Source organism: Salvelinus alpinus, chromosome 2 (assembly GCF_045679555.1).
Source record: "Salvelinus alpinus chromosome 2, SLU_Salpinus.1, whole genome shotgun sequence".
Taxonomy (NCBI): domain Eukaryota; kingdom Metazoa; phylum Chordata; class Actinopteri; order Salmoniformes; family Salmonidae; genus Salvelinus; species Salvelinus alpinus.
In genome coordinates, this window is record NC_092087.1 from 127,407,383 (window position 1) to 127,435,356 (window position 27,974).

The 27,974-nt window shown below is 44.6% G+C and overlaps 1 protein-coding gene across 1 annotated transcript; it reads right to left on the minus strand.

The window, feature by feature from the left end:
* Positions 1-11,899: 11,899 nt before the first annotated feature.
* card14 (caspase recruitment domain family, member 14) lies at positions 11,900-27,974 on the minus strand. The gene is made up of 20 exons (XM_071390731.1): positions 26,524-27,974; positions 24,717-24,854; positions 23,984-24,309; positions 23,209-23,367; positions 22,903-23,022; positions 22,626-22,751; positions 21,824-21,970; positions 21,523-21,651; positions 21,299-21,402; positions 20,477-20,535; positions 20,060-20,123; positions 17,240-17,456; positions 16,944-17,070; positions 15,890-16,130; positions 15,557-15,620; positions 15,207-15,312; positions 14,637-14,801; positions 14,268-14,386; positions 13,911-14,026; positions 11,900-13,707 (listed from the first exon to the last, which is right to left on the minus strand). The coding sequence occupies exons 1-20, from the start codon at positions 26,735-26,737 to the stop codon at positions 13,500-13,502; spliced, it is 2,949 nt and encodes a 982-aa protein (XP_071246832.1). The 5' UTR covers positions 26,738-27,974; the 3' UTR covers positions 11,900-13,499.

Below are 27,974 nucleotides of genomic sequence, written 5' to 3' on the forward strand. Positions count from 1 at the left end.
TGACACCCCACCACAGCTGAGGGATGGTGCTGGGGGTACGTAACCACTCTCAAATTCATAGACAAGAGCTATGGATGCAAATACTGACCATCCATGATATCAAAATCATAGTTTTAAACATGTTTGAGGCTATGCTTTGTTTGTTTACACTTACATTGGTTTACAGACAATGGAGTGAAAAAAGCTCGTAATTTGGGTTCTGTCTGGGTACGACAGCTGAACTAAGCACATGAGGCATTTGTAAGTTGTTTTCTTCTAGAATCAATGGCTATATAGTCATTCATTTAAAAGTCTAAAAATGCATGTAGCAATTGCAGATTGCCCTTTTAAAGAATGATATGACATCAATAGAAAAAGAAGAATAAACATTGGTTATGATCCTATTGTTGAAGTATTTCTTGACTTTTTCCCCTCCATTTGTTTTATCTATTTTGAAAATGAACTGATTAATTAGCCGTGGTGTTTTTCTTTGGTGATGAATCCACCCTTGTCGGGTCAACACCACATACACACCACACAACTCGCCAGAGCCAGGCCTCCCAAAGGGGTGGGGACTCCCAAACTGATGCAACTCTATGCAACTGTTTAGTATGTGTAATGTTGGTGAGAGTGTTTTTGTTCCCAGTACTAACACACGTGTACACACACACACACACACACACACACACACACACACACACACACACACACACACACACACACACACACACACACACACACACACACACACACACACACACACACACACACACACACACACACACACACACACACACACACTGTGGCAGAGATAACTGTCATTTTCAAATAGAGTAAAACAAATACATTAGAAGGTAAATATAGAAATTCAATTGCCTTTCATTGCTTCAAACAAGGTCAAACTAGCAGGTTCTTGTCTCTTCAATTGAATGGAAATGACAAAAGATGTAATATCATCTCCATCACATTTTGATGAACTGATCTGCATAACGGTAATACAAATTGGCGGTTAGCGCACATCGTTTGCTCTCTGATATCATCTACTGTACGTGCTGTGGGCTCAGGCTCACGTGATTGTTATACAAATTCATGAGGCCTTTTAGAGCTCTGACGCAAACCTCGGTCGTGGTGCAGATCTGTCTACTACAGTATTTCCCTGAAATAGAAATACTATAACGTATTGGCACTTTTTCATAACAGCGCACTTCTATTGAGAATGAAACGTTAGCGAAATAAAATCTGTTAGGATTTTTCGAAGCGTCGAGATGCTGGGGTTTTTCGTTCAATTAAATAACAGCCCACCATTAATTCTTGTAGAAAAGGTGGAGCAGGTGGGTCAGAGAGAGAGAAAGGAAGGGAAGGTGAGAAACAGAGAGAGAGAGAGAGTGGAAGGAGTGTGTATTTCAGAGCTGAGAGCTTTAATATGATAAGTAGTATAGCTGGCTGCTAGGCCATTAACAGAGAGAGAGAGAGATAGAACGAGAGAGAGGGGAGGAGAGGGAGAAGAAGCGAAAGAGCAGCATCTCTGCGTTAATAAAAGAGGCCTTTGCAGGAGACTGATTAGAAATATAATTTCCTGACTCTTGCTTTTTTTCTCATTAAATTGGGCGATGTAGGCCTGGGATATATATTAATAACCTGGAGAGGGGTGTACAATAACAGAGGGGTGATAGACAGAGAGTAAATTCTCACTCTCTCTCTCTCTCTCTCTCTCTCTCACACACACACACGCACGCACGCACGCACGCACGCACGCACGCACGCACGCACGCACGCACGCACACGCACGCACACACACACACACACACGAACACAGTGACAAAACGCTAGCTAAAACCTGATGGCGGGCGCGTTGTGCAGGTGCTTTAATCTAATTCCGCCCTCGCCGCTGTGATTTGTTTCCACGGTAGTTTAATCTTGCCTGTCTCTTCTGTCCCTCAAATAAAACCCAGGCATAAATAAATGAGCTGCTTTACTGTGAGACCAGCCCGGCACACGAACACGCTATGGTAGTGACCTACATACTGAACAGTCAGTTAATACATTATTATTACTACTATCTACCATTACTATTAGCAGGATTATTACTATTCATTAAAGTCATAAGCGTCTTATATTAATATTCAAATAAATGCCATTTCTTTAAAATATTCTAGCACTGCTGTCAGGCCTATACATCCATATAGTAATGAACTGTTATATTACATCATTATTGGCATTACTAATTACTATTTTTAACAGCCCGCATAATTATAATGATTAATTTGTCGTAATAGCATTTGAAAGTAATATTCATGCTAGTGCTAGATACCACTAGGGTTGCAAATGGTCAGAAACTTTCCGTTCAATTTCCAAAATTGAACAGCTCGAGCTGTGTATTCAACTGGTTCACCTCTGATGCTCACAGGCAATGTGTATTGGAAGATATTTCTGAACGTTCTACACCTCTCCAACCAGACATGCTTTATCTACTCATTTGCTGGACGCAGAGTTCAACAGAGTTCAAGGGCAGGTCATGCAAATCATAGAGAAAGCAGACTGTATTGTAATCTTCTCTGATGTGTGGTAGAATGTTCGTGGGCAATGAATAATTAACTACATCATCTCCACCCCTCAACCAGTATTCTACAAGAGCACAGACACAAGGGACAACAGACACACCGGTCTCTACATTGCAGATGAGCTGAAGGCTGTCATCAATGACCTTGGACCACAGAAGGTTTTTGCACTGGTGACAGACAATGCTGCGAACATGAAGGCTGCTTGGTCTGAAGTGGAGGAGTCCTACCCTCACATCACACCCATTGGCTGTGCTGCTCATGCATTGAATCTGCTCCTCAAGGATGTCTTGGCACTGAAAACAATGGATACAATCTACATGAGAGCCAAGGAAATGGTTAGGTATGTGAAGGGTCATCAAGTTACAGCAGCAATCTACCTCATCAAGCAAAGTGAGAAGAATAAGAGCACCACATTGAAGCTGCCCAGCAACACCCGTTGGGGTGGTGTTGTCATCATGTTTGACAGTATCCTGGAGGGGAAGGAGTCTCTCCAAGAAATGGCCGATATGGACAGCCCCATCAAGAGGATCCTCCTGGATGATGTATTTTGGGAGAGAGTGGTAAGCAGCCTGAAACTCCTGAAACCTATATCAGTAGCCATTGCACAGATTGAGGGAGACAATGCCATCCTGTCTGATTTTCAGACTCTGCTTGCAGATGTAAGAGAAGAAATCTGTACTGCCCTGCCCACTTCACTGTTGCTCCAAGCAGAGGAAACTGCCGTTCTGAAATACATCAAAAAGTGTGAAGACTTCTGCCTGAAGCCCATACATGCCGCAGTGTACTTGTTGGACCCCAAGTATGCTGGCAAGAGCATCCTGTCTGGTGCAGAGATCAACAAGGCCTATGGTGTCATCACTACCGTGTCTCGCCTCCTTGGCCTGGAAGAGGGCAAGGTTCTTGGCAGTCTGGCGAAGGAAGAACACTTCCAAGCAAGGACTTTGGGATTTAGATGCAATATGCAAGTCGTGCCAACATATCTCATCAGCCACCTGGTGGAAGGGATTTGTGGATCTGAGGCTCTTTCCCCTGTTGCCTCCATCATCCTCCAAATCCCACCAACATCAGCCGCCTCAGAGCGCAACTGGTCCTTGTTTGGGAACACACACACCAAAGCACGCAACAGGCTGACCAATACAAGGGTTGAAAAATTGGTGGCCATCCGGGCAAATTTGAGGCTTTTTGAGCCTGACAACGAGCCATCCTCAACAAGGTTGGAAAGTGACAGTGAAGATGAGGGCTCAGTCTGATGTTCAAGAGGTGGACATTGAGGAGGTCCAGGGAGAAGACATGGAAGCCTTAGAGGAAGACAACCAAAGCATTTTACAGATGTATGTTGAAAATGTTTTTGGGAGATGTGATGGATCATTGGGGATCATTCAATATTCCCTTTCTTTTGTTGTTCAGTGAAATCATCCCATGTGAAGAGTCAACTCATTTAATTAAAGTTCAATTCGTAACTAAATAGTTTTTTTTATTTCTATTGGAAGGATTTAATCATTTGCAATTATGTCTACTTATGATAAGGTAAAAGGTTGATATTTCTGTGTCCATATGATATGGTAAATATATCTAATGCAAAAAACATCTACATTTAAATGGTATTAATATTAATTTGCATATATTTACATTCATTCCCATATATTCCAGTTAATTCTCATATATTCCCGTTAATTCCCACGGAAAGTTTCCACCTCTGAATATTCCCCAAAATGTGCAACACTAGATACCACTACTACAAATGTACTACTAAAAATATTGTTATATGTAGAGTTGCTCATATACTGTAAATGTATACATCTTTTCTAAATACACATTCATCTTGATGACATTATTATCCTGAGTTAGCGAGGCCATTCTGGGAGGAACCAGGCAGTGTTTCCCTGCAGAGTGAGAGATGGCCTGATAAGTAGAGGTAATAAATAGCCCAATCCAGCTGTGAACAGCCCTCTCTCTCGCTCTCTTTCTCTCTCTCTCTCCGGCCCCTGTGGCCAAAAAGGCATCTGCTGCTCATGCTGATGTCATCTGGAGATAATAACCAGGCCCAGCGTGGCACCAGACCACAGCCAGCGCTACGCCTCCCTCCTCTGCCGTGCATCGGCTTACTGGGAGCAGATCTGGCAACCCGAGGCTGAGGAGGATAGCAACTCATGCACTACTGCAGTCAGCCCCATAGCTGCAGGGTTGGTGGAGCAGCAGTGAGGGACCGCAATGAGGGGTTACTGGGATCTGGCAACCTTTGGATGGAGAGTTTCTAGGATCTGGCAACCTCAGGGGTCTGCAGTAGAGATTGCACCCCCTGCAGAAAGCCCCATAGCCAAAGGGGGTTTGGGACCCAGCGAGGGGGGATCTGCAGCGCTCTGCTGGGATCTGGCAACCCGCAGCTATGGTGAAATACAAGTGCAACAACTCAACAGTCACCACACTTCTGTCTGAAATACTAAAATAACTGGAGAACCTTGTCTCCAGTGTGTGTGTGTGCGGGGGGGGGGGGGGGGATTTGGTTGGCATGGCTAATCGAGGCTAAGAATTTGACTCCCCTTATCCTAGTCCTAGTAGGCTTCATGCAGCTCTACTACCACTTGCCTTACCACAGCTTTTCTCCCACAACCCACCAGGGACTCCAACCCCCAACCCTCCAAACCCCCACCACATTACCACAGAGTGGCCACTCTCACCCGAATCCACCTCCCCTGCCTCCTCCTCAGTGGTTTGTAGGAAATCTATGGCTGTGTCCCAAATGGTACCCTATTGCCTGTTTAATGTACTACTTTTGACCAGAGCTGTATGGACCCTGGTCAAAGCTAGTGCACTATATAGGGAGTAGGGTGCCATTTGGGACGCATTCAATGTGTTCACTTTCCTAGAGTGGTTAAGAGCACCAGCAACATGGAATTGGAAGGTAACTAACTCGACACTCCTGCCATTTCCTAAAGGGTTTCTAAAATGGGTGTGAGTGGGAAAATTGAGTTACTTTGGGTTGGTAAGATGGTTCAGGCCGGGTTCTCCGCCCACCTGCACTGCGGACCATTACAATGGCTATTAAAGCTCCTGCTAGCACGTGTCAATCTCTCCATTTGCACACTGAGTGGGAGGACTATTAAATGGCTGGATGGGCTGCTGCTTTCTACCTCTCAGTCTGTCTGTTTCCCTGTCTTTCTGCCTGTCTCCTCCTCCTCTCTGTCTCCTTTTAACTCCATCTATCTCCCTCTCTCTGCCAGTCTCTCTCTCTCTCTCTCTCTCTCTCTCTCTCTCTCTCTCTCTCTCTCTCTCTCTCTCTCTCTCTCTCTCTCTCTCTCTCTCTCTCTCTCTCTCTCTCTCTCTCTCTCTCTCTCTCTCAGTAACTGTCTCCTGTCTGCGAGCATCAACTCCTCGGCTGACACCAATGCCTGCCTGCCTGCCTCTCTCTCGTTCTCCATCTCCGTGGAGGAGAAGAAAGAAGGAAGCAGGGTAGACGGAGAAATCAAATTGTCTTCCATCTAATTCCCTCTGACATCCAATTCGGACTGCTTTTCTTTCTCCCCATCCTGGAGGGATGAGAGAGGGAGGAGGAGGGAAGTGGGGGAGGGGGTGGGCTGTGGTGGTAACCTGAGGAGGAGGGATATGTGTCTGGGTGTGTCTGTGAGTGCGTGTGCCTGTGTGTGTGTGTGTGTGTGTGTGTGTGTGTGTGTGTGTGTGTGTGTGTGTGTGTGTGTGTGTGTGTGTGTGTGTGTGTGTGTGTGTGTGTGTGTGTGTGTGTGTGTGTGTGTGTGTGTGTGTGTGTGTGTGTGTGTGTGTGTGTGTGTGTGTGTGTGTGCCTGCGTGTTTGTGGTGGGAGGGGGGTCAGTTGGCTGTGGGCAGATATTCAGGATCCCCCCTGTCAGATGGAGCATAGATCAACCAAGGGCTGAAGGCTCCCCTCGAGTCAACACACACACACGCACACGCACACACACACACACTTCTTCAAGGATAGACTGACCAATACTCTTTCTTTTAAAATAACATTTTCTTTCATGCAACAACCACACATGATACAAATACCACTGACAGCAAATGAAGGGGGCAATTTAGATTCATTTGAATAATCTACATACATTTACATAAATTGCATAACCAAATATCCCAAACACTGTGACCGACCTAAGTAATAACCACCAAAAGAAGCAGTATCAAGAGAACGAAGCTCATCGCAATCCAGGGATTGCTTGAGAGGAAATGATGTCATAATTAAAAGGTATTGGTATTTTCTCTCAGCAGTGCTCAGCAGGTCAGCTAATAAATGGTCATCGTAGAGCCTCAAGGACCGTGCTGGTCAGAGTATCTAGCTCCATGGTGACTGGGACCTGTTCACTCATATACCATTTTCACTCTATCGTGCCGACCCCAACCATAGACTGCTAGTGCTGGTATAGTATGTTCACACGGTTCCAGCATGCTTCCAACAGCTTTATAGGGCGGCAGGCAGCCTAATGCTTAGAGTGTTGGAATAGTAACCGAAAGGTCGCTAGTTTGAATCCCCGAGCTGACAAGGTGAAAAATCTGTCACCCTTGAGCAAGGCACTTAACCCTAATTGCTCCAGGGTCGCCATTAATAATGGCAGACCCTGGCCGTGACCCCACTCTCTGATGGTGTCTCAGGGAGACTGGGATAAACACATTTCCAATTCACACGTGTATTCATACACAATTGTACATCTGTGAAATAGGACAAATATATGCACCCACCAAAATTATAATAACTAAGGTGGGCGTGAAACCAGGCAAGACCAGTTCAGCTTGGCTCAGCAGTGAGAAAAGGATAACAGTGAGACTGACTGCCTGGGCCTTACTAGTCCACCTGGCTAGCTCTGCTGACTAAGCTGGTTCACTCTGCTGACTAACTCCTTCTCTTTGTCATCCGTCTGTTTCTGTTATCACAGTGCCTTTCAGTCCTCCTACACAGACTATGGAAGCCCATAAATCCCCCTTTCTTTCTCTTTCTCATTATTTCTATCTATTCCTCCTGTTTCTCTTCCCCATTTGCGCTCTTCCTGTTACTTCACTTCGCTCTCTTTCAGTCGCTTTCTTTCTTCTCCTTCCTCTGTCTCTTTCTCTCTCTCTGTGTGCTTGGCTGTGTTGGCTGACTGCTCTGTGGATGGCCGCTCCGTCCCGTGAGTGTTCTGACCCTGGCATTGTCTGGCCCCTGACTCTCCTCGACCCCTCACACAATGGTGCCTCACACACTGCCACCAGCCTCACTGCACCCCTGGTATTCACTGGGAGAAACACAGGGAGAGGGTGATACAGAGAGAGAGGAAGGGACAGAGAAACAGAAGGAGAGAGAGAGAGAGAGAGAGAGAGAGAGAGACTGTACTATTTACTGTAAGCTACTACAGGTGTGAACAGTGAACCAAAAATGTGCCCCATGGAAATCGGTGGCTACAAATGATAAGAACAAAAATGATAAGATCTTGCTGGAGCAGTGCAATGCATGATCTGTAATGGATTAAAAAAACTCCACAAATTATATTTCTAACTGTGTGTAGAGAAAATGTTGATGGAACATGAGGGCTTGGTCCATGCTGGTACACACACAGGGGGCGGGAGCTGGCTGAAATCTCTGAGTTCTGTGTGTGTGTGTGTGTGTGTGTTTGTGTGTGTGAGAGAGAGAAAGAGAGAGAGAGAGAAAGAGACAGACAGAGAGAGAGAAAGAGAGAATAAGTGTGTGCATGACAGATGTCTGGACAGATTCACACGAGGGAACAGCCACTCCTTGGTCACTTGCTTCACACCATGCCAGGTCAGCAATGGGTCAGCACTCAGCAAGGAAGAGAGAGAAAGAGAGAGAGAGAGAGAGAGAGAGAGAGAGAGAGGACCTGGAGTATAGATGAGAGAGAAAAAATGTGAAGAAGTGTAGCTGTACAGAGAGAGCGAGAAGCAGAGAGAGACAGAGAGAGAGCGAGAAGCAGAGAGAGAGAGAGAGAGAGGCAGAGAGAGAGCGAGAAGCAGAGACAGAGAGAGAGAGAGAGAGAGAGAGAGAGAGAAAGAGAGAAAGAGAGAGAGAGCGAAAGATCAATCATTAATTTATTGTACAGCACATAGCAGCAGGAGCCATGGCACAGTACCAAAGGAAACGAAAGGCAAGAGTCGAAATGAGAGAGCGTTTCTTTTCGAAGTATTTCGAGTGACTGATGTGAAGAGCACATTTTTAAGTTCTAGTTCAGAGTTATGAGTGGGCTGTTGTTTTCAATTAGAGCCACGATTTCCCTCCCATGTTTAAATATGCAATGCTTGGCTGTGAAACCATTTTCTTTGATAGACTGTGCTGCTAAATGAGAGGAAACCAGCATAGAAAAGGCACAGGAGGCATGGGGAGCGTGCAGGCACACTGAAATAAATCTGGAGTGATTACAAGTGACATGCCTGCAGCTCCAACATCCAAACTCGATCAATTAAACATCAAATCCTGATCCTCCACGATAGTTTCCCCTGCCAAACCCGCTCTTCATTGCTTTAATCCTCAATGCTGAAACCCAGCCCAGTTCCCAAGCTAGCGTGGAGACAGAAAACAATCAATGCATGTTAAAGTAGCCCTATGGTGCAGGGGTGTTGGGGGGAAGACAACATGTGTGTATGTGAGTGGGGAGGTGGTGGGGGGGCAGCGTGTGTGCCTGTGTGAGAGACATGGTGTGTGTGCGCGCGTGTGCGCGCGTGTGTATGTGTGAGCGAGGGAGACAGTGTGCGTGAGAGGCATGGGGGATAGGGTGTGTGGGCTGTGGCCAAAACCCCCTCCTCCTCCTCTCCCCTCCATAGCAGGGTCTTGGCTGCGTTCACAGTGCAGGCATGTCACTGTCTTTAATGAACTCTGACATCACACAAATCACTGGAGTGGTTTCTCGGCAACTGAAGGGGATTTTGGACCCTGGTGGAGCCAAGATCGTCTTCCAGTGGGGAAATTGATTCAGTGGAAGTCTTCACAAATAAACAACTAAGTCAATAATCACCACAAGAGCTAAAGGAGGACATTGATTCAGTCCTCTGTTTTCTTGCCAGTAGTTTTCCTGCCAGTAGATACTGTATATCAGAGAAGTCAACCCTGACATACGGCCAGAGAAAAGCCTGCCCAGTCTGCCACATGCACGCAAAATAGGAAAGACTTGCTGTTTTCACATTGTGGTGATATCCCAAAATCTATTTCCCACTCACTCTTAATCTTCCCTCTTCCCTCACACCATCTTTTTTTCTCTTTCAACCACTCCCACAAACTGTTATTCATTTCTTTCTGTCTCCCCCGTGTGGCCGTTGACATTTATAGGCAGTCAATGCACCGAAACCCAAACCAATGTTTGATAGTGGAGTTTTAATTTGAGGCTAAATTTGAAAGTGGGTGAAATCTCATGACTCCCAACTCCAAAGTTAAGAGTATGATGTCATATCACATGCGTATCTTGTGAGAAACCCCCATAAAATGTGAATGATACGCCAGAGGTTGTGGTCATGAGGTCTGTTAATTGTAAAATACTTAAATGGACAATTTTATATCATTACATTTACATTTACATTTAAGTCATTTAGCAGACGCTCTTATCCAGAGCGACTTACAAATTGGTGCATTCACCTTATGACATCCAGTGGAACAGCCACTTTACAATAGTGCATCTAAATCTTTTAAGGGGGGGGGGGGGGTCAGAAGGATTACTTTATCCTATCCTAGGTATTCCTTAAAGAGGTGGGGTTTCAGGTGTCTCCGGAAGGTGGTGATTGACTCCGCTGTCCTGGCGTCGTGAGGGAGTTTGTTCCACCATTGGGGGGCCAGAGCAGCGAACAGTTTTGACTGGGCTGAGCGGGAACTGTACTTCCTCAGTGGTAGGGAGGCGAGCAGGCCAGAGGTGGATGAACGCAGTGCCCTTGTTTGGGTGTAGGGCCTGATCAGAGCCTGAAGGTACTGAGGTGCCGTTCCCCTCACAGCTCCGTAGGCAAGCACCATGGTCTTGTAGCGGATGCGAGCTTCAACTGGAAGCCAGTGGAGAGAGCGGAGGAGCGGGGTGACGTGAGAGAACTTGGGAAGGTTGAACACCAGACATTATAAAGTCATTTAGCACACATCTTATACATTTTGGTAGAAAAAGGAACGAGCGGTTCTGCATGTATCTCCAATTTTAAGCTGCAGGTATCGGAGATTAATTTGAGAGTTTTCTACAACAGGAAAATAATTATGCAGTAAAAGGATTACTACGTGGAAAATAATTAATGTACATTTGTCATAAGTGAAGAACAAGTCTGAAATTTCTTCGTGGAGATTACAAACTTCAGAAGCCTTTTAAAACCTCAAATACAGCACAAGTTTTACATTTCCCCAATCACTGCCCTGGGGCATTTTTGGGACCAGAGGAAAGAGTGCCTCCTACTGGCCCTCCAACACCACTTCCAGCAGCATTGAGTCTCCCATCCAGGGACTGACCAAGACCAACCCTGCTTAGCTTCAGAAGCAAGCCAGCAGTGGGATGCAGGGTGGTATGCTGCTGGCAAATCTAATTAAAATACTACACACTCTCCCACCTTGAGAGAGTGAATGGTAGGCCTCAAAGACTGTGTTCACACAGGCAGCTCAATTCTGATCTTTTTTTCACTAATTGGTCTTTTGACCAATCACATCAGATCTTTAACATCTGATTTTTTTCAGAGCTGATTTAATTGGTCAAAAGAACAATTAGTGAAGAAAATATCAGAATTGGGCTGCCTGTCTAAATGCAGCGAAAGGTCTGTAAAAAATATAACTTGTTCTATTCAATTTCATCATTGCTCTATAGATATTTTGGCAAATCAAAGACACCCCAAATAAAACCTATTAGTATTTGCATTGCAAATATTACTGCAGACACTTTATTCAGCCAAACTCAAAGTTTTTCGATACAAATCTTGCTATCAACGTCCATGTTGTTGGTGTTTAATGTGTCTATTGCTGTGACATAGTTCTAAAATACCGGTCCAGTAATTTGCTTGTTAACGTACCTGTGTTTTCAGGCACGGGTTGTAACGTCAACAATTCCTAAAGACGCTAATTATCGAAACTCCCACGTTAAGCTTAATTGTTGCTTTACCTAAACGTTGGATAAGTAATAGGCTATAACATAATTTACAAAATACAGTATGTTTGACAAATTGGAGAAACAGAAATGTTGTGGGTTGCCTACGTTCCCTTTTAATCTTGCCCCCTCTGCTGGTTACATTGGAGCATCAACCGTTCAAATGTACGTGGTGCATGCACACACACTTCAAGCTTAAAGGCTAATTAACTGCAGGTGTTAGCAAAATTAATGATGACATTTGGAAGAAACCAAACCATATATTCTTCTTGAGCACTTTGCTTTGACATAAATGTGCAAATACGAAAGTAATAGTATGATAAAAATTTATTTAGTTACAAAATAATTACATATTTTATAATAGTATTTCCAAAAGATTGTAATGCATCTGTAAACACATTTTCCAACAATCGGATGGCAAGACAAACATCATAAAAATGTTTAATTACACAAAATAAATAAAATATTGCCATAACTCTAATCCACCACCATCTGTTAATTAATTGCATAGCCTATATCTATGATGGCAATTATCATAAACATTCTTACCAAAAAATGATGACACAACTGATATAACACATGCATATAAATCTCATAACACAATAAGTAGGTTTTAAACAGCTGGCTCAGGGACAGTGCCTAATACTGTACCTGGTGGTTATTTAGGAGGGCAGGGAAAGATCATAAAGAGAGGAAGTAGTCAAGTAGGCCTAATCAAGTAGGCCTAAGCGTTGCACAGGAGAAAATCTCTGATTGACAATTCTTCGTTCTCATTCCTAGAGTGAGTGACTGAGGGTCAATGATACCTGAGCTCTGTGTAGTCATTGTATATATCATAAAATACAACAAGTTAACATCATAATATCGTGTAATACCAGTTACTTTGTCACCCTTTAAAAAAAGTGTTATTCAAACAATTTCTGAGGACCCCATTTTCCCCTCAATTATTTCTCGCAACCCCACCCCAAATTTATTGACACAATCTTAAAATCTGTAAATCAAATAACCTTCAATTTATTGCATTTTCATATCTTATCAAAATGAAAATAAATAAATAAATACATTGACTCAATACAATTTTATTTTTTAAATTACCTTTCTCACGTTTGTATATTGTCGAATAAAATAATCTGTACTCTTCATTTTTATATTTTATTATACATTTTATTTTGGCTACACTGCAGTTCCCCCATGACCCCAACAGGGGTCCCTAACCCAGACTTTGAATACCACTGCTTTAAAAAACTAACCCTAAATCCATATAATGCCTACTATCATTACACTTTAACCCCACTTTGAGTTGCACACTTCAGAATAGGCAATGAAATCCCTCATTGTATGGAAACTGTCTGACAGTTAGTCAACATAGTCTGACTGGAATGCCTACATTACATTTCTGGTGTGACTTGGGTACGACTATGGTTTCACAGGTTTGTTGAAATCCTGTATATAATACAGTACATTGTATATATATATATATATATATATATATATATATATACAGTATATAATACAAGACACAGTATAATATCTTTATGATAATAAAGATAATTGAAAAAGTGTTCCCAAACACAATACAAGTAAATATAGGTTGGGAAAAACAACAAGAACTTAATGAAGCTAAACCAAAGTGCTGGTACATCTCATCATGCTACCTTCATACTCATACTACTACCTTCATTACATAATTCATGTGTATAGGTAGCTATCATAGATACACGTGCATACACAATCCATTTCCCTTGTCTCATAATGCCCAGGTATGCAATGCCTATTGGGACCCTTCTCCGTTTGATCCATTTACAAATATTCCAAATCATTTATTTTACAAATAAAGGAATTCAAAGACATCCAATTTAGCCGCCAGTACCTCATCAACAAACTTCACATTGATGCCTCTGATGCCCTAAAATCACCACAAATCAGGCTCCACCCACACAATCTTCTTCTGCTCCTCCCAGATGATGGAGCGCAGGGTGGTGAGCAGAGTGGTTTTGTCGTACCATGAGTCAGGGCTGACGCTGCGGCAGAGGCAGGGCAGCTTGTCCAGCAGGGACTCCTCGCTGCGAGAACACTCCAGCAGCTGCTCCTCGGACCAGCCCTGACGCTGCACCTTAGACCTGGGAGAGAGATGGAGGGGGAAAAACAGGAGTGAGTGAGTGAGTGAGTGAGTGAGTGAGTGAGTGAGTGAGTGAGAGAGAGAGAGAGAGAGAGAGAGAGAGAGAACAAGAGAAATAAACACATATGTACACCATGTATGAGAGGCAATGGAACAATATTGCTACCATTCATATTTCGTATCAAAAGTCACACAATGGCCTACTTGAGTTTGCGTGCTCTGCACTTGGAATGGCCGATGAAGATGATGATGGGGAAGATCTCTGCCCTGTGGAGGCGGCGTACGCAGTCCAGGCCTAGAGGCAGCACACAGTGGGTACCCTGAGAGTAGAGATAGAAGAGGAGAGGAGTTTCGGTAAGGTCAATACTGCACCTGCACAGATTCTTCTGGAACACAGGGTACATCAAATAACAGGACCACTGAAAAACGGGAGGTATTATCGGTTGTTTTTTGTGACGTTCGTGGAAAACGGTTCAAGTCAGTCTATAAACCATTCAAAAAAGATATATAATATATAATATCAGTATGTCAAATACAGTGTTGTCATTTTGACTATCCCACCTGCTTCATGACCCTCTCAACACTCTGCAGGGTGTAACACCGCTGACCCCCCTGTTCACACTCCTCCAGCACCTCAGACCTCTGCAGCCTGGCAGCATGCTCGCTGGAACTCAATAACTCTGGGGATAGGGGGAGGGAGGGAGAGAGAGAGGGGGAGAGATAAGTATAGGGTAAGGTGAGACAGCAGGTACGAGGAAAACAAACATTCACATCTTTATTAACATCACCTTCCACTACCGTGCTAATAATAGATCATCTCATTGGAATTCCCCTCTGGGCATCGGGCAGGAGGATATGCAGTTATTGGATGAAATAAAAAGAGAGAGAGAAGAACGTCAGAAAAAGAAAAAAGAAAGACTACTCCCTAACCTGGCTCACACAACTGAAAGCCCTGCCACTCGGCCAGCTTCTGATCCAGGACACGGCCGAGGATTGTGGGTAGCAGGAGGACCGGACGACAGACGGGTGGGTAGTGGGGCGTGACCAGGGTGTAGGGCATGAGGGTCAAACAGCTTCTGGGTGCAGAGGCATCCCCTAGAGCAGAGGACAATATTAGGACACACCGGGTTCAGGCCAGTAACCAAGGTGACATTATTACAGATATAAGAGCTGTGACGATACCAGTAACGCAATATTTTTTCCTTGGCAAAAATGAAAACACGATACATGCCGCGATACCCGTATCGTCCCAGCCCTAATAGGTATAGTAATACCAGTTAATCCAACCTGCTTCAGCAATGATTTTGCACAGTTTAGCAAACTTGGTTTTATGCAGAATTTCAATGGGCGCCATATTGACAATTCAATGGAGTGTTTGGCTCCAACGTGGAGGATAGTCTGTTATGATATGGCCTCTATAGTTCTGGCTCTGTTACGTTTTGTATATTCTTGTGTACAAAAATGACTTCCTATCCAGCCTTGACTCTATCTGATATATACCTGGCCCAGTGCTCTTGTCCTTGCTGTCTTCTACACAAACCCACAGAGGATTCCTCCCCTGTCTACCCGTACTGACGATCCTCACAGTCTTCTTCTTGTCCTGGGCCTGAGGACCCAGCAAACAATGTGTTAACCCGAACGTTTGACAGCGGTTCGGAGGGATATTCACATGACTACAACATTTTCTTCATGAATGTTCGGTTAACACGTTTTAGAAGCGTCAAAAACAAACATTTTTGGAACACATTCGCGGGAAAGGAGTGTCACTTAACTGTAACTCAGAACCCTAAAGGGAGTTGGATTTAGGTCCGAGTAGTTCTGCAAACTATGAAACTAGTGAATGATGTTACCTTTCTAAGTGTCATGGGTTGGAAGCTCATGTCCTCGATAGCTCTGATCAGCAGGCGTTGGGCCCTGCAATGACAATGAAAACATCTTCACTAATATCATTTATACAGAACGTGATTTATGTATTGGCCAACAGTCAAAGTATCAAACATAGATTACATGTAGTACATGTTAGTTCTCCAGAGGGGGATAGATATAGCCTAGTCCCAGATCTGTCTGTGCTATAGTGGTCATAGGAGTTGGTAAGATAGCACAAACAGACCTGGTTCCAGGCTAGGATAGAAAGAATCCATGTCAACAATCCAATCCCCCATGGTGGGTACTGGGCCTAGTACCTGTAGTAGTTGGGCAAGTTGCCCGTCTTGAGGTCCAGCAGTTGGCAAGGGTGGACGTGGCTGGCCCTCCAGGAGCAGTCAGCGCCCGCTGGGCGGGTGCATGTGACGTGGAGGATGTCGTTACAGGAGACGGTCAGAGCGTCCTGCGAGCCCCCGGGTAACGACATATTGACACGCACGTAGAAGGAGTCACCTGACAAGGCCTCGCCACTCTGCAGCTGGAGCAGGAGCTTCTCATAGGCTGAGAGAGAGAAAAGGGGAGGGACCATAGAGGATTATGACTGTGACAGATCTGGGTCACGGCACCAATGTTACAGGTGTGATTTATACACACACAACCAACCAATATGAATACAGCAACATTAAAATAGCATATTTATGAAATGTCAAGTGGAAGCAGAACTTTCCCTGTTTCATGTGATAATTCTTAGTTATACACATTACACAGAGAATGGTACTTATGCAATGCTATTGTAGCATGTCAATAGCTTTCCAGTGAGAACCAGTGAGAAGAGATGGAGCACTATTTTCTGTTGTTGTGAATATTAGCCAGGTGCTGAAATGGACTACTTTGAAGTTGTTTTGGGTTAAGTGTCCCCAGTATGTCACTCTGTTTTTCACCCCTATGTTGCTATGTTACCGCAAAACAAACAGTCATCCTAAATACCTATGAAACACGAAACAGATAACCCTTGAACTTCAACCTGATCATGAGAATGAGGAACTCCTGCACTCCTTTTTGTGACGAAATCCAGAGACACACACTAGTCAAACAACATTCTTTCCAATCGGCTAAGAACGCATATTTTACATCTCTCTAGCACCTGATCCGAGTGATTTGACAGACTCCACCAAAGTCACGTTAACATTTTGAAGAACATCCTTGCTTTTACAATTCTGTCACATCAGAAGGATAACGTCAAGCAAGGGAGAAAGAAAGGACGCACAGTATTTGCACTGGGCAGGGTATTTGAATGTGATGACATATCAATTACTTGAACCAGACTGTATTTGAACATAATGATGACATATTTTAACAGGGCCAGGGTCTCACCATCTTGGTTGGGCCTCAGGGAGAGGTGGCAGAAGCCTCGGACCTGCCCGAGAGCCCACATGGCTTCTTCCAGGGTGGAGTCCTCCAGAACCATCCTTAGAGCCTGCTGAGCCTGCTCATACTTCACCTGGAACCCAGGAGCACAAACAACCATTAGAATTATAGTGCCTTCACAGAAACTATAAAGAAGAGGGGGGAGTTATGACTCAAAATGGCTGCATTGAATTGATCTGTCAGGTGCGTGCTGGATAGGAGACTGGAGTTGTGGGGACACAGACACACACACACACACGCACCTCCAGTATTTGTGCCCCCGAACTAATGCCCACTGTGTTGGCGGCGGAGCCCTCAGTGACCTGGTGGACGAACACGCCCGTCTTGTTACCCCCCACCACCTGCAGCTGGCTCAGCAGCGCCTCCCCCTGGAAGGAGATGGTCAGGACTCGGCCCGTGATGCGCATGGCCCGGGGCCGGGAGCGCAGCAGGAACGGGGGGGCTGATGCCCTGGAGAGACTGGGGTTGAGATAGAGAGGAGATGAGAGTACTTGGTTGTTAGATTACTCTCTCGTGGGCAGACTACGGAAAGTTCGTAAACAATCGAGCATCTGACCAAATTTGCGTGTTATTTTAGTTTCGGGTTCACCAAGTTGAGTTTGGTAATGGTGCCTTAAAACCTCTTGACGCTAGGGGTCATATTTTTTTTTTTTTTTTTTAAAGAACGTTCCCAAGGTAAACGGACTATTTCTCAGGTCCAGATCGTAGAATATGCATATAATTTACAGATTAGGATAGAAAATACTCCAACGTTTCCAAAACTGTCAAAATATTGTCTGTGAGTATAACAAAACTGATTCTGCAGGCGAAAACCTGAGAAAATATAACCCGGAAGTGATATACAGTGGGGAGAACAAGTATTTGATACACTGCCGATTTTGCAGGTTTTCCAACTTACAAAGCATGTAGAGGTCTGTAATTTTTATCATAGGTACACTTCAACTGTGAGAGACGGAATCTAAAACAAAAATCCAGAAAATCACATTGTATGATTTTTAAGTAATTAATTTGCATTTTATTGCATGACATAAGTATTTGATACATCAGAAAAGCAGAACTTAATATTTGGTACAGAAACCTTTGTTTGCAATTACAAAGATCATACGTTTCCTGTAGTTATTGACCAGGTTTGCACACACTGCAGCAGGGATTTTGGCCCACTCCTCCATACAGACCTTCTCCAGATCCTTCAGGTTTCGGGGCTGTCGCTGGGCAATACGGACTTTCAGCTCCCTCCAAAGATTTTCTATTGGGTTCAGGTCTGGAGACTGGCTAGGCCACTCCAGGACCTTGAGATGCTTCTTACGGAGCCACTCCTTAGTTGCCCTGGCTGTGTGTTTCGGGTCGTTGTCATGCTGGAAGACCCAGCCACGACCTATCTTCAATGCTCTTACTGAGGGAAGGAGGTTGTTGGCCAAGATCTCGCGATGCATGGCCCCATCCATCCTCCCCTCAATACGGTGCAGTCATCCTGTCCCCTTTGCAGAAAAGCATCCCCAAAGAATGATGTTTCCACCTCCAAGCTTCACGGTTAGGATGGTGTTCTTGGGGTTGTACTAATCCTTCTTCTTCCTCCAAACACGGCGAGTGGAGTTTAGACCAAAAAGCTCTATTTTTGTCTCATCAGACCACATGACCTTCTCCAATTCCTCCTCTGGATCATCCAGATGGTCATTGGCAAACTTCAGACGGGCCTGGACATGCGCTGGCTTGAGCAGGGGGACCTTGCGTGCGCTGCAGGATTTTAATCCATGACGGCGTAGTGTGTTACTAATGGTTTTCTTTGAGACTGTGGTCCCAGCTCTCTTCAGGTCATTAACCAGGTCCTGCCGTGTAGTTCTGGGCTGATCCCTCACCTTCCTCATGATCATTGATGCCCCACGAGGTGAGATCTTGCATGGAGCCCCAGACCGAGGGTGATTGACCGTCATCTTGAACTTCTTCCATTTTCTAATAATTGCGCCAACAGTTGTTGCCTTCTCACCAAGCTGCTTACCTATTGTCCTGTAGCCCATCCCAGCCTTGTGCAGGTCTACAATTTTATCCCTGATGTCCTTACACAGCTCTCTGGTCTTGGCCATTGTGGAGAGGTTGGAGTCTGTTTGATTGAGTGGGTGGACAGGTGTATTTTATACAGGTAACGAGTTCAAACAGGTGCAGTTAATACAGGTAATGAGTGGAGAACAGGAGGGCTTCTTAAAGAAAAACTAACAGGTCTGTGAGAGCCGGAATTCTTACTGGTTGGTAGGTGATCAAATACTTATGTCATGCAATAAAATGCGAATTAATTACTTAAAAATCATACAATGTGATTTTCTGGATTTTTGTTTTAAATTCCGTCTCTCACAGTTGAAGTGTACCTATGATAAAAATTACAGACCTCTACATGCTTTGTAAGTAGGAAAACCTTCAAAATCGGCAGTGTATCAAATACTTGTTCTCCCCACTGTATATATTTTTTTATTCTGTGTTTCCTGGCCAGTCTTTCTTCCATTTAAAGGGGTATCAACCAGATTGCTTTTCCAATGGCTTCCTCAGGCTGTGACCAGGCTTTAGACATAGTTTCAGGCTTTATTTTGAAAAATGAACAAGATTTTTCAAAAGTAGTCAGGTGTCCTCTGAATAGTGCCTGCGCGCCAGAGGGGAGCTCTCCATTTTGCTTTTCTCTCTTATTTAATAGGTTATGGTCCGGTTGAAATATTATCGATTATGTTTGTTAAAAACAACCTGAGGATTGATTATAAAAAACATTTGACATGTTTCTACGACCATTACGGATACTTTTTGGAATTTGTCGAACGGAACAAGGCTTTGGTTTTCTGAACATAACGCGCAACTCAAATGGCGTTTCTTTGGGATCCGTGCGCAGAGAAGGAGCAAATCATTTTCATGTGTCGTCATCATAATACCCTCTCCTTGCAATATGCAGGCTAGATGGCTTTGTTCCTCTGTACTTATGCTTGCTTCAGCCTTCCCTCCACTCATCATCAACAATTCAAGACAGTTAATTTTGTGCACATCCCATAGATTTTAGTACATCAAAGTAAATTAAAGTTCCTCACCCATCACTGTTGTTGCTTTGGCAGGAAGGTGTGGGTGACATAACAGGTTGCTCAACCTCTTTGCCTGGAAATCGAAGAAAACAAAAATGAGACTGTTCAAGAATGTGTCCACAGAGGGAACGCCCAACAGTTAATGTGTTACCTAGCCTACCAGGCCAGGATCCAAACTTCACCCAAGGCTAATTAAATATCTGCTCGGAGAGTGGCCAACCAAATAATTTCCATTTGTTTTCAGGAAGTCTCATCTGGGTGTTTCCCCACAAAGATAAACATGCAAGCATACGCTTATATCCATGTACGCAAGCACGCAAGAGCACACACACAAACACACTTGTAAGTACACACGCACACACAGAAGCTGGTAAGTCCCGGTAAGGTAAGAGGTTGTTAAAGGTTGGAGTTTATTCAGTTACGTACCACTGGGGATGAACACAAAGTCATTGTCAAGTAAGACGTCACATTCAGCCGTCTCCGAGCTAGGGACAAGAAGAGGGAATAACACTTGTTTACAAAATGGCGTCTTCTTATTTCGTCCTTATTTTCTCTCTCTCTAACCTCTCCTTCCCGCTCTCTAGGTATCATGTATGCTGCGACAGAAACTGGTTGAGTGAGTTCGACTGCAGAAATCCAGAATTGCTATCATGGCACTTGGACAGACTTTTGTCTTCACTGTAAACACAAAACTACGACAATAAACATGAACATGGGCAGCCGTTCATCTGTGAAAACAACCTATAATTAGTTCCAAAAATAACACCTGAATCCTCGATTAAATATGACCACCAAGGGAACGTTTCCAATGGCACCCTAATCCCTATATAGTGCACTACTTTTGCCCAGGACCCATAGGGCCCTGGTCAAAACTACTGTACTATATAGGGAATAGAATGCCATTTGGGACACAGAGAGACCCCACATAGTTTATAGGAAGATCAAATCTACCTCTACACAGCTCTAATAGTAAAATGGCTCTGTTGTAGAATGATCTCATGTTACTAGAACAGAAAGAAGGGCCGGGGACGCTGGGAAAAAAGCCTTGAAATGAAGCTCTTCCCGGCAACACACAGAGTAAACACATGGCCTTCCTGGTAAAAAAGCAGACTTTGGACAGTGACATCACTCGGAATATAGAAGGAAGCACGCCAACTGTGCTACTGTGTAAATGTCCAACTGGTTCTGAATGAGGAGTCGGATTGTGTCTTAAACACACACATTGTCTAAAACACACACACCCCTTACCTGTCTCGATTGTACCATTGGGTCTCTTCTCGTCTCCGCAGTGATTCTGGGCATGGAGGCTCCACATTTTGGGACCGGACACTACTTGGAGTATTATCGCCACTCTACACACAGACACGCACAATTACCAGAAGTCAAGTTTATGATGCAAATCATTAAAGTCAACTCAGATGATATAAACAGCTGACATGACTGATATAAATCCTGCATGCACACACACACACCTTTATACTGCATCCTCTCAAGGAATCCGGGTAAATTGCATGCATGCGGCGGAGGCGGGGACGAGGTGGGGGGCTGGAGGGGAGGCTGTCACTGCTGGAGCCCTGGCTCTCCCAGCTAAACTTCCTCTCCTGGAACAGAGACATGTTAGTCTTTAGTATCTCATTTAGACTCTGCTGTGTAAGTAAATCTGTCTACATTGTGCATGTGTGTATGTACATGTATACAGTGTGTGTGTGTGTGTGTGTGTGTGTGTGTGTGTGTGTGTGTGTGTGTGTGTGTGTGTGTGTGTGTGTGTGTTACCCCTGGTGTGTCGGGGCCTCCTCGGTAGGCCCCCCAGGCCCTGAGGGTGAAGACCTCCTGAAGCTCCACCAGTTGGCTGCGCAGCGTGTCCTTCTCAGCCAGGCTCCTGGCTATCTGGGCCTGGGCCTCGTCTCTGGACAGGTACGCCTGGAAGGATGGACAGACAGACAGATAGGGCGGCAATAAGACATACATACATACAATGAGTGTTCAAAACATTAAGGACACCTTCCTGATATTGAGTTAACCCACCCCCCCAGCAGTGTTGCAGTTCTTGACACAACCCGGCACCTACTACCATACCCCGTTCAAAGGCACTTAAATCTTTTGTCTTTCCCATTCACCCTCTAAATGGCACACATATGCATGTCTCAGTTGTCGCAAGGCGTCAAAATCCTTCATTAACCCGTCTCCTCCCCTTCATCTACACTGATTAATGTGGATTTAACTAGTGACATCAATAAGAGATCATAGCTTTCACCTGGATTCACCTGGTCAGTTTATGTCAAGAGCAGGAAAGAGCAGGTGTTCCTAATGTTTTGTACACTCAGTGCATGTGGACTGACAAGCAAAGACAGACATGCAGGCAGGTCAGTATGCAGATAGGTGGATATAGGCAAACAGACTGACAGGCAGACAAACAGGCAGGCAGGCAGATATACAGACAGGTAGGTGGGCAGGCAGGCAGGCAGGCAGGCAGGCAGGCAGGCAGGCAGACAGACAGGCAGACAGGTATGGCATTCCAATAATAGATTTCAGGATGAGCAATGATGCCATAAGGTATAAGGTAATAGCTCCGTACGTGGTCTCTCTCTCCCTGTAGCTCCCTCAGTTGGCTCTGTATAACAGTACTCTTCTGCTGGTACATCTCACAGTCCAGAGTCAGCTTCTGAACCTGCAGCGCCAGACACTCCTTATGTTCCACCATCTAAGGGCAAACACACCCACGCAGTGTTTAGAGTTTGGCCACTCTAAAATGTACTGTGTAACACAAAGCATATAGCCTTTCAGCAGATATTTGCTGTTGAATATAATGGCCAACACAAAAGGGTTGTTCACAATCTCCTAGACACACACACCTCCCGCCTCTCGCGGGTCAGCTGTTCATTCTCCTCTCTGTAGCACCTGAGCTGCTCAGCCAGCTCCATACGGCCATCCATCGCCTCAGCCAGGTCTTGGGCCAGGATATCCTCACGCGCCTGGGGGGGGATACAGGGATACAAAGAATTGGGGTTTCGAAAATTTGAGAAAAATAAAAGAGTAAAGAGGGATAGTGAGAGAAACCGAGAGAAAGACAAAGGAAGAGACAATAGTCAGGACCACAGTGCGTCTCTGAGAAATTCTACAGTTTGTTTGTAGGAGTCTGAGCTTGTTTCCTCACTCACCGGGGTGAATTTCTCGGCCACCAGTAGCTGCCTGCTCAGAGTGCTAATCTCTTCCCGCAGTTGCTGCGTCTCGCTGGGGGTGGTGCATTTGAGCGAGCGCTGCCTCTCGAAGTCCGTCTCTGTCTGGGCTTTGCGCAGCTCAAACTGAAGCTGATATACCTGCCCATCATAGAAAAACAAAACGCTACTGTCACAAATACTGTGACCGCAGTATTTGACCACAGTTGCTTCAACACGTTTTCTGTTGTCCCCTGTTGTTTCTTAAAGTAAATGAAATGTATCTCTTAAAGATGGAATCCGCAGTAGGGGAAACAGCGCCACTGTCCACCCCGTGGCTGTTGTTATTGTTTTTGTATTGTTGACGAAACAGAGCTGGAGATTAGAAAAGTGTAGCACATGCTGTTCTATCACTCATGCAATGAGGTCAGAGGGAAAGAAACTGTGTTGGTCGTTTGCAGTGACTTCTTTGTCGTTGTAATATCGCAAACGGACGTGGCAGTTTCACCATTAAGGATTCCATCTTTTTTAATTGAAATTATTTTTGGTAACAGACATATACAACAAAGTGTACAATGTGGACAGGGGTGCAGAAGGAGCTGCAGGAGCTTTAACACGTTTCTACGCCAAAAGAATGCTGATATTAGTTCAATCGGCTTTACAATACTTTTGGTCAACCCTGTAGCAACACTGTCAATAGCGCAACTTATCACTTCATGTAACGCAGTGCAGTCATCACTACTCCTGAATATCACACAGATAACCCTTTTACCCTGACCTGCAGGTTGAGGTCGCTACAGTGGATGTTGGCGGCCGACCTCTCCTCGATGGCGGCCGTGTACCGCACATACAGGTCACACTTCTCGTCCTTCAGCTTCAAGATGTCGTGGTGCGCGGCAGCCAAGTTCTTCCTCATGCGGTCGTGGTCGGCCTTAAGACGGCGAGACTCTTCCTGCTGCTCCAGCGTCTGACCTAGCTCCACCTCCAGGGAGGTGCAACGGGACCCCAGCCGACTGGCCTCCTGCCGAGCCTCCTGCAGCTCCTTCTGCATCCCTGTCACGGCTCTGACCAAGTACTCGGTCAAGTCCGAGTACTTAATCAGGCCTGGGAGGAAATCAGGATAAGATGGATGCACTACACCCTTCTGCTAGACCATGGCTATGTATAATTTCCCAACCAAATATTTTTACTAAATGATTTACCCCAATGGAGATTATGTGAATAATCTCATTTATTATAATTTAAAGTGAGAATACTGTTTACTGATGAATAGAATGAACACATTGTGCTGTTTTAAAACAGACAGGACAACTTAAAAAATAGCCACCATCCTTCACACAAGGTAACCCGCCCTGATTCAGAGGGGTTGGGTTAATTGCGGAAGACACATTTCAGTTGAATGCATTCAGTTGTACAACTGACTAGGTATCCTCCTTTCCCTTTCCCTACTCCTTAACACATGGCCTAAATGAGCCACATGGGAAACAGGTCATGTGTTGTGTGCTACTCACCACTGAAGCCAGAGGGCTCGGTGCTGGGCTTGCGGCCTGTCACCTGGGTGTAGAGGGCGGGGTAGTGGATCATCAGGCTCTCCAGCAGGGCCATTGCACCGTTCCTCCCCTGGATACGCAGCAGGTCCAGCATGTGACCTAAAGAAGACAAAGGGTTGAATAGGATGAAGGTCAGGGAGTGCACAACGTAAATCAAACACGTAGATGGACTGTTTTATGGACTGTTATTCATAAAAATGGACTGTTGTATTTCATCATTACTTTAGGATTTTTATAGGGACAGACACTATTCAAATACAAACTTGTTGAGTTATAAACGTTTATGAATTGCAGAACAAATTTTCATCTCCAGTTATAAGACATGCTCAAGTGCGTAGATATACACTGAGCGTACAAAACATTATGAACACCTAACATTGAGTTGCACCCCCTTTTGCCTCAATTTGCCAGGGCATGGTCTCTAGGTGTTGAAAGCGTTCCACGGGAATGCTGGCCCGTGGAACTGGATTCTGTGCAAGAACTAAGGCTACATGACAGGCTTACTTTCCCGTTGAACTCATCATAATTTCTTCTTGAATCCGCAGGACATAAAACAATATATAGGTAAGATGGATATCGATTTTGAGACATGCCATGTAGTATTTTCATATTGTAGTATACGCTTTTTATTTGAATTCGAAATTCCTGTCCTTTTATGAAGATAAAAAAAAAACAAAAAAAACAAGCGTATCTCTGTGAAATGTCAACGGAGCACTGAGCGTATACAAAACGCTCTATTTTCAAGGCCTTTTAGATTTCATTCAGCTCGGAGCTTTTGTTCTTTTTGCGACCCGCGGAAACAACTTTGAAGACGACGACAACAAAATGAAAAATCCTCAAAAGCTATGTCAACAGAGCTCGGTGCTTTTTAACGGACGTATTAGATTACGGAATCCAACTTTTGTCAAATTATTCTAATGATATGTTAGAGAAAGACCCCACTGAATGATTCAAAACATGAATAATCATATTTGTCTGTAAAATGTATTTTATAACATAAGGAAGTCACACTCCCTCACCAAAACTGGGTGAGTGGGTGGTCACCCTATAACAGTATCTCTTACTCATCCAAACTCCTACCAACTCAGTGACCTTGTGATTAAAGTGTTCACCCTGAGATTGCGTGGTTGGAAGTTTGGATCATGGTCGATTCATACGAAAAAGTCTAAAAATGTGACCTGATGCCTCTGATTGAGACTCAACATTCAGGTGGATGGATTGCAGCGGGCGCTGAGGGGAGGGGGGGTCACCCTGAGCGCCATACAGGCTAGAACCGCCACATACACTTGAAACAAATAGCCAAACCAAAAACTGCAGACAAAAATGCTTTCTGCTACTACGATCAGTGAAATGTAGGCTAAACTGACAACGGAGTGAAGAGCAGAAATCTCGACTAGCAAGCAAGTCGCAGCAATGAAGAATTTGAAGGGGGGGGATTCTGGCAGGGGGGAGATTTTCGGCACAACACCGGTAAGACCCTGTGACTGTCTAGTGTCCTGCCCAGGGGATATACTTGTACATCAGGCTGCCTCACGCTACAGAAACAGAAAATAGGCTCCTGTCCCTATGTGCCGTTCTGGCTGGGACAAGGCTTAATACTTACTCCACCAAAGAAATGTATAAACAAAACCAAGTGAAAAAAAATCAACACCAATAGAATCAAATACAATTGAATGGAATATAATTCAACAGAATAGAAAAAAATACAGAGAGCACTCAAAAGTAATACAATAGAAAATAATAGACACGAATAGAATAGAAGTCTTACTGGTCCTCATGGAGCGGTTGGTGAGCTTGAGGCTGGAGAGGATCTCATCTTCATCCATCTCTGTGAGGACCCTGGCCTGGCGCAGGTAGGGGATCAACATACATGGTTTCACACCCAGGGAGATACGATGGCGGTTGTCGTTGATCAGCTCCCACACATCTTCGTCGCCCATCTCCTTAAGGTCGGGCCCCTCCGGAACACACTCCGCTGCCATGATGAGTGTGGGCGTGTGTGTGAGGCGACACACTTCGGGCGAGTGTCACAGTCAATGGTGGTCGCAGGCAGACGCAGTCCCTGAAGAGAGACACACTCAATCACACGCACCTAGCATCATCGCTGTCCGATGCTGGGAGAAAAGCAAACTGTCAGAGACACAGGAACTCCAGCACTGTGTGAGAGATTTATTTTCTACTCTCAGCAGGTGTAGGCATCTATGGGTGGGTGGGTGTGTGTGTGTGTGTGTGTGTGGGTGTGGGAAAACCTGAAAGACAAGAAACATAATCCCCAGTGAATCCGTGCCCATGCACACACCAAGGGACTGCTCATGCATGCACACAATAACCTGAAAATGTGTACATGTCACAATTGTAAACATCATGTTGTGCCGTAGCACCCGTGCTTCATTGATGTAGGCCTATTGTACCTTTTGTTTGCACTACATGGCTCCGATTCAATATCCGCTGTTAGAACACAAAGCTAGTTGCCTTCCTCCATGTTCTTTATTACTGAAGCCATATTGCACTGTTTGTTGAATGGGGCCACATCACATGAAGGAATGAACAATTCTGTATCTTTGTGATTCACAACCACTGTCATAAAGATACAGAATTCACTTCACTAATTCATTTCATTAATTCCAATTACTATAGCTCCCGCATTGGGCCAATCAGTGTAATTTTGTAAATGCCAGATCTCTATAGCAAAACGCATAATTCACCGAAGTGTCATCAAATATTATCTTCAGTACAGTCCGAGATATCGCGTGTGACTAAACGAACGGACGGGTGGACAGACACACATCCACAGTCCCCTCCTCGATTTCATCATGGGGCGAAAACAATAGATCAAGAGATAGGGGATCTTCGCTGGAAATGTACCACCTGTATATGCATGCCTCATATTGTGTTGTTACCATATGTGACTGTTATTACCACGAGTAAACTAATACAATGCCAAAATTTGGCTATAACAACAAAACCCTAGATACAAAGAGTAGGCTACACATTTGCCTTTGGTCTGTACACGATAGCATGCATTCAAGTAGACTACAAAACGGTCAAATGCAGGGAGATAATACTGAGAAACTATAATTAACAGATGTTACTGAATAACCATGAGGAATTTCAGGAAATGAGTACAATTCACACGCATCTATTTAAAGTAAAAGACATAAAGGTCTACTTAAACTAGCGTAAAATGACTTCTTATAATATTTACAAAACGTAACTAAA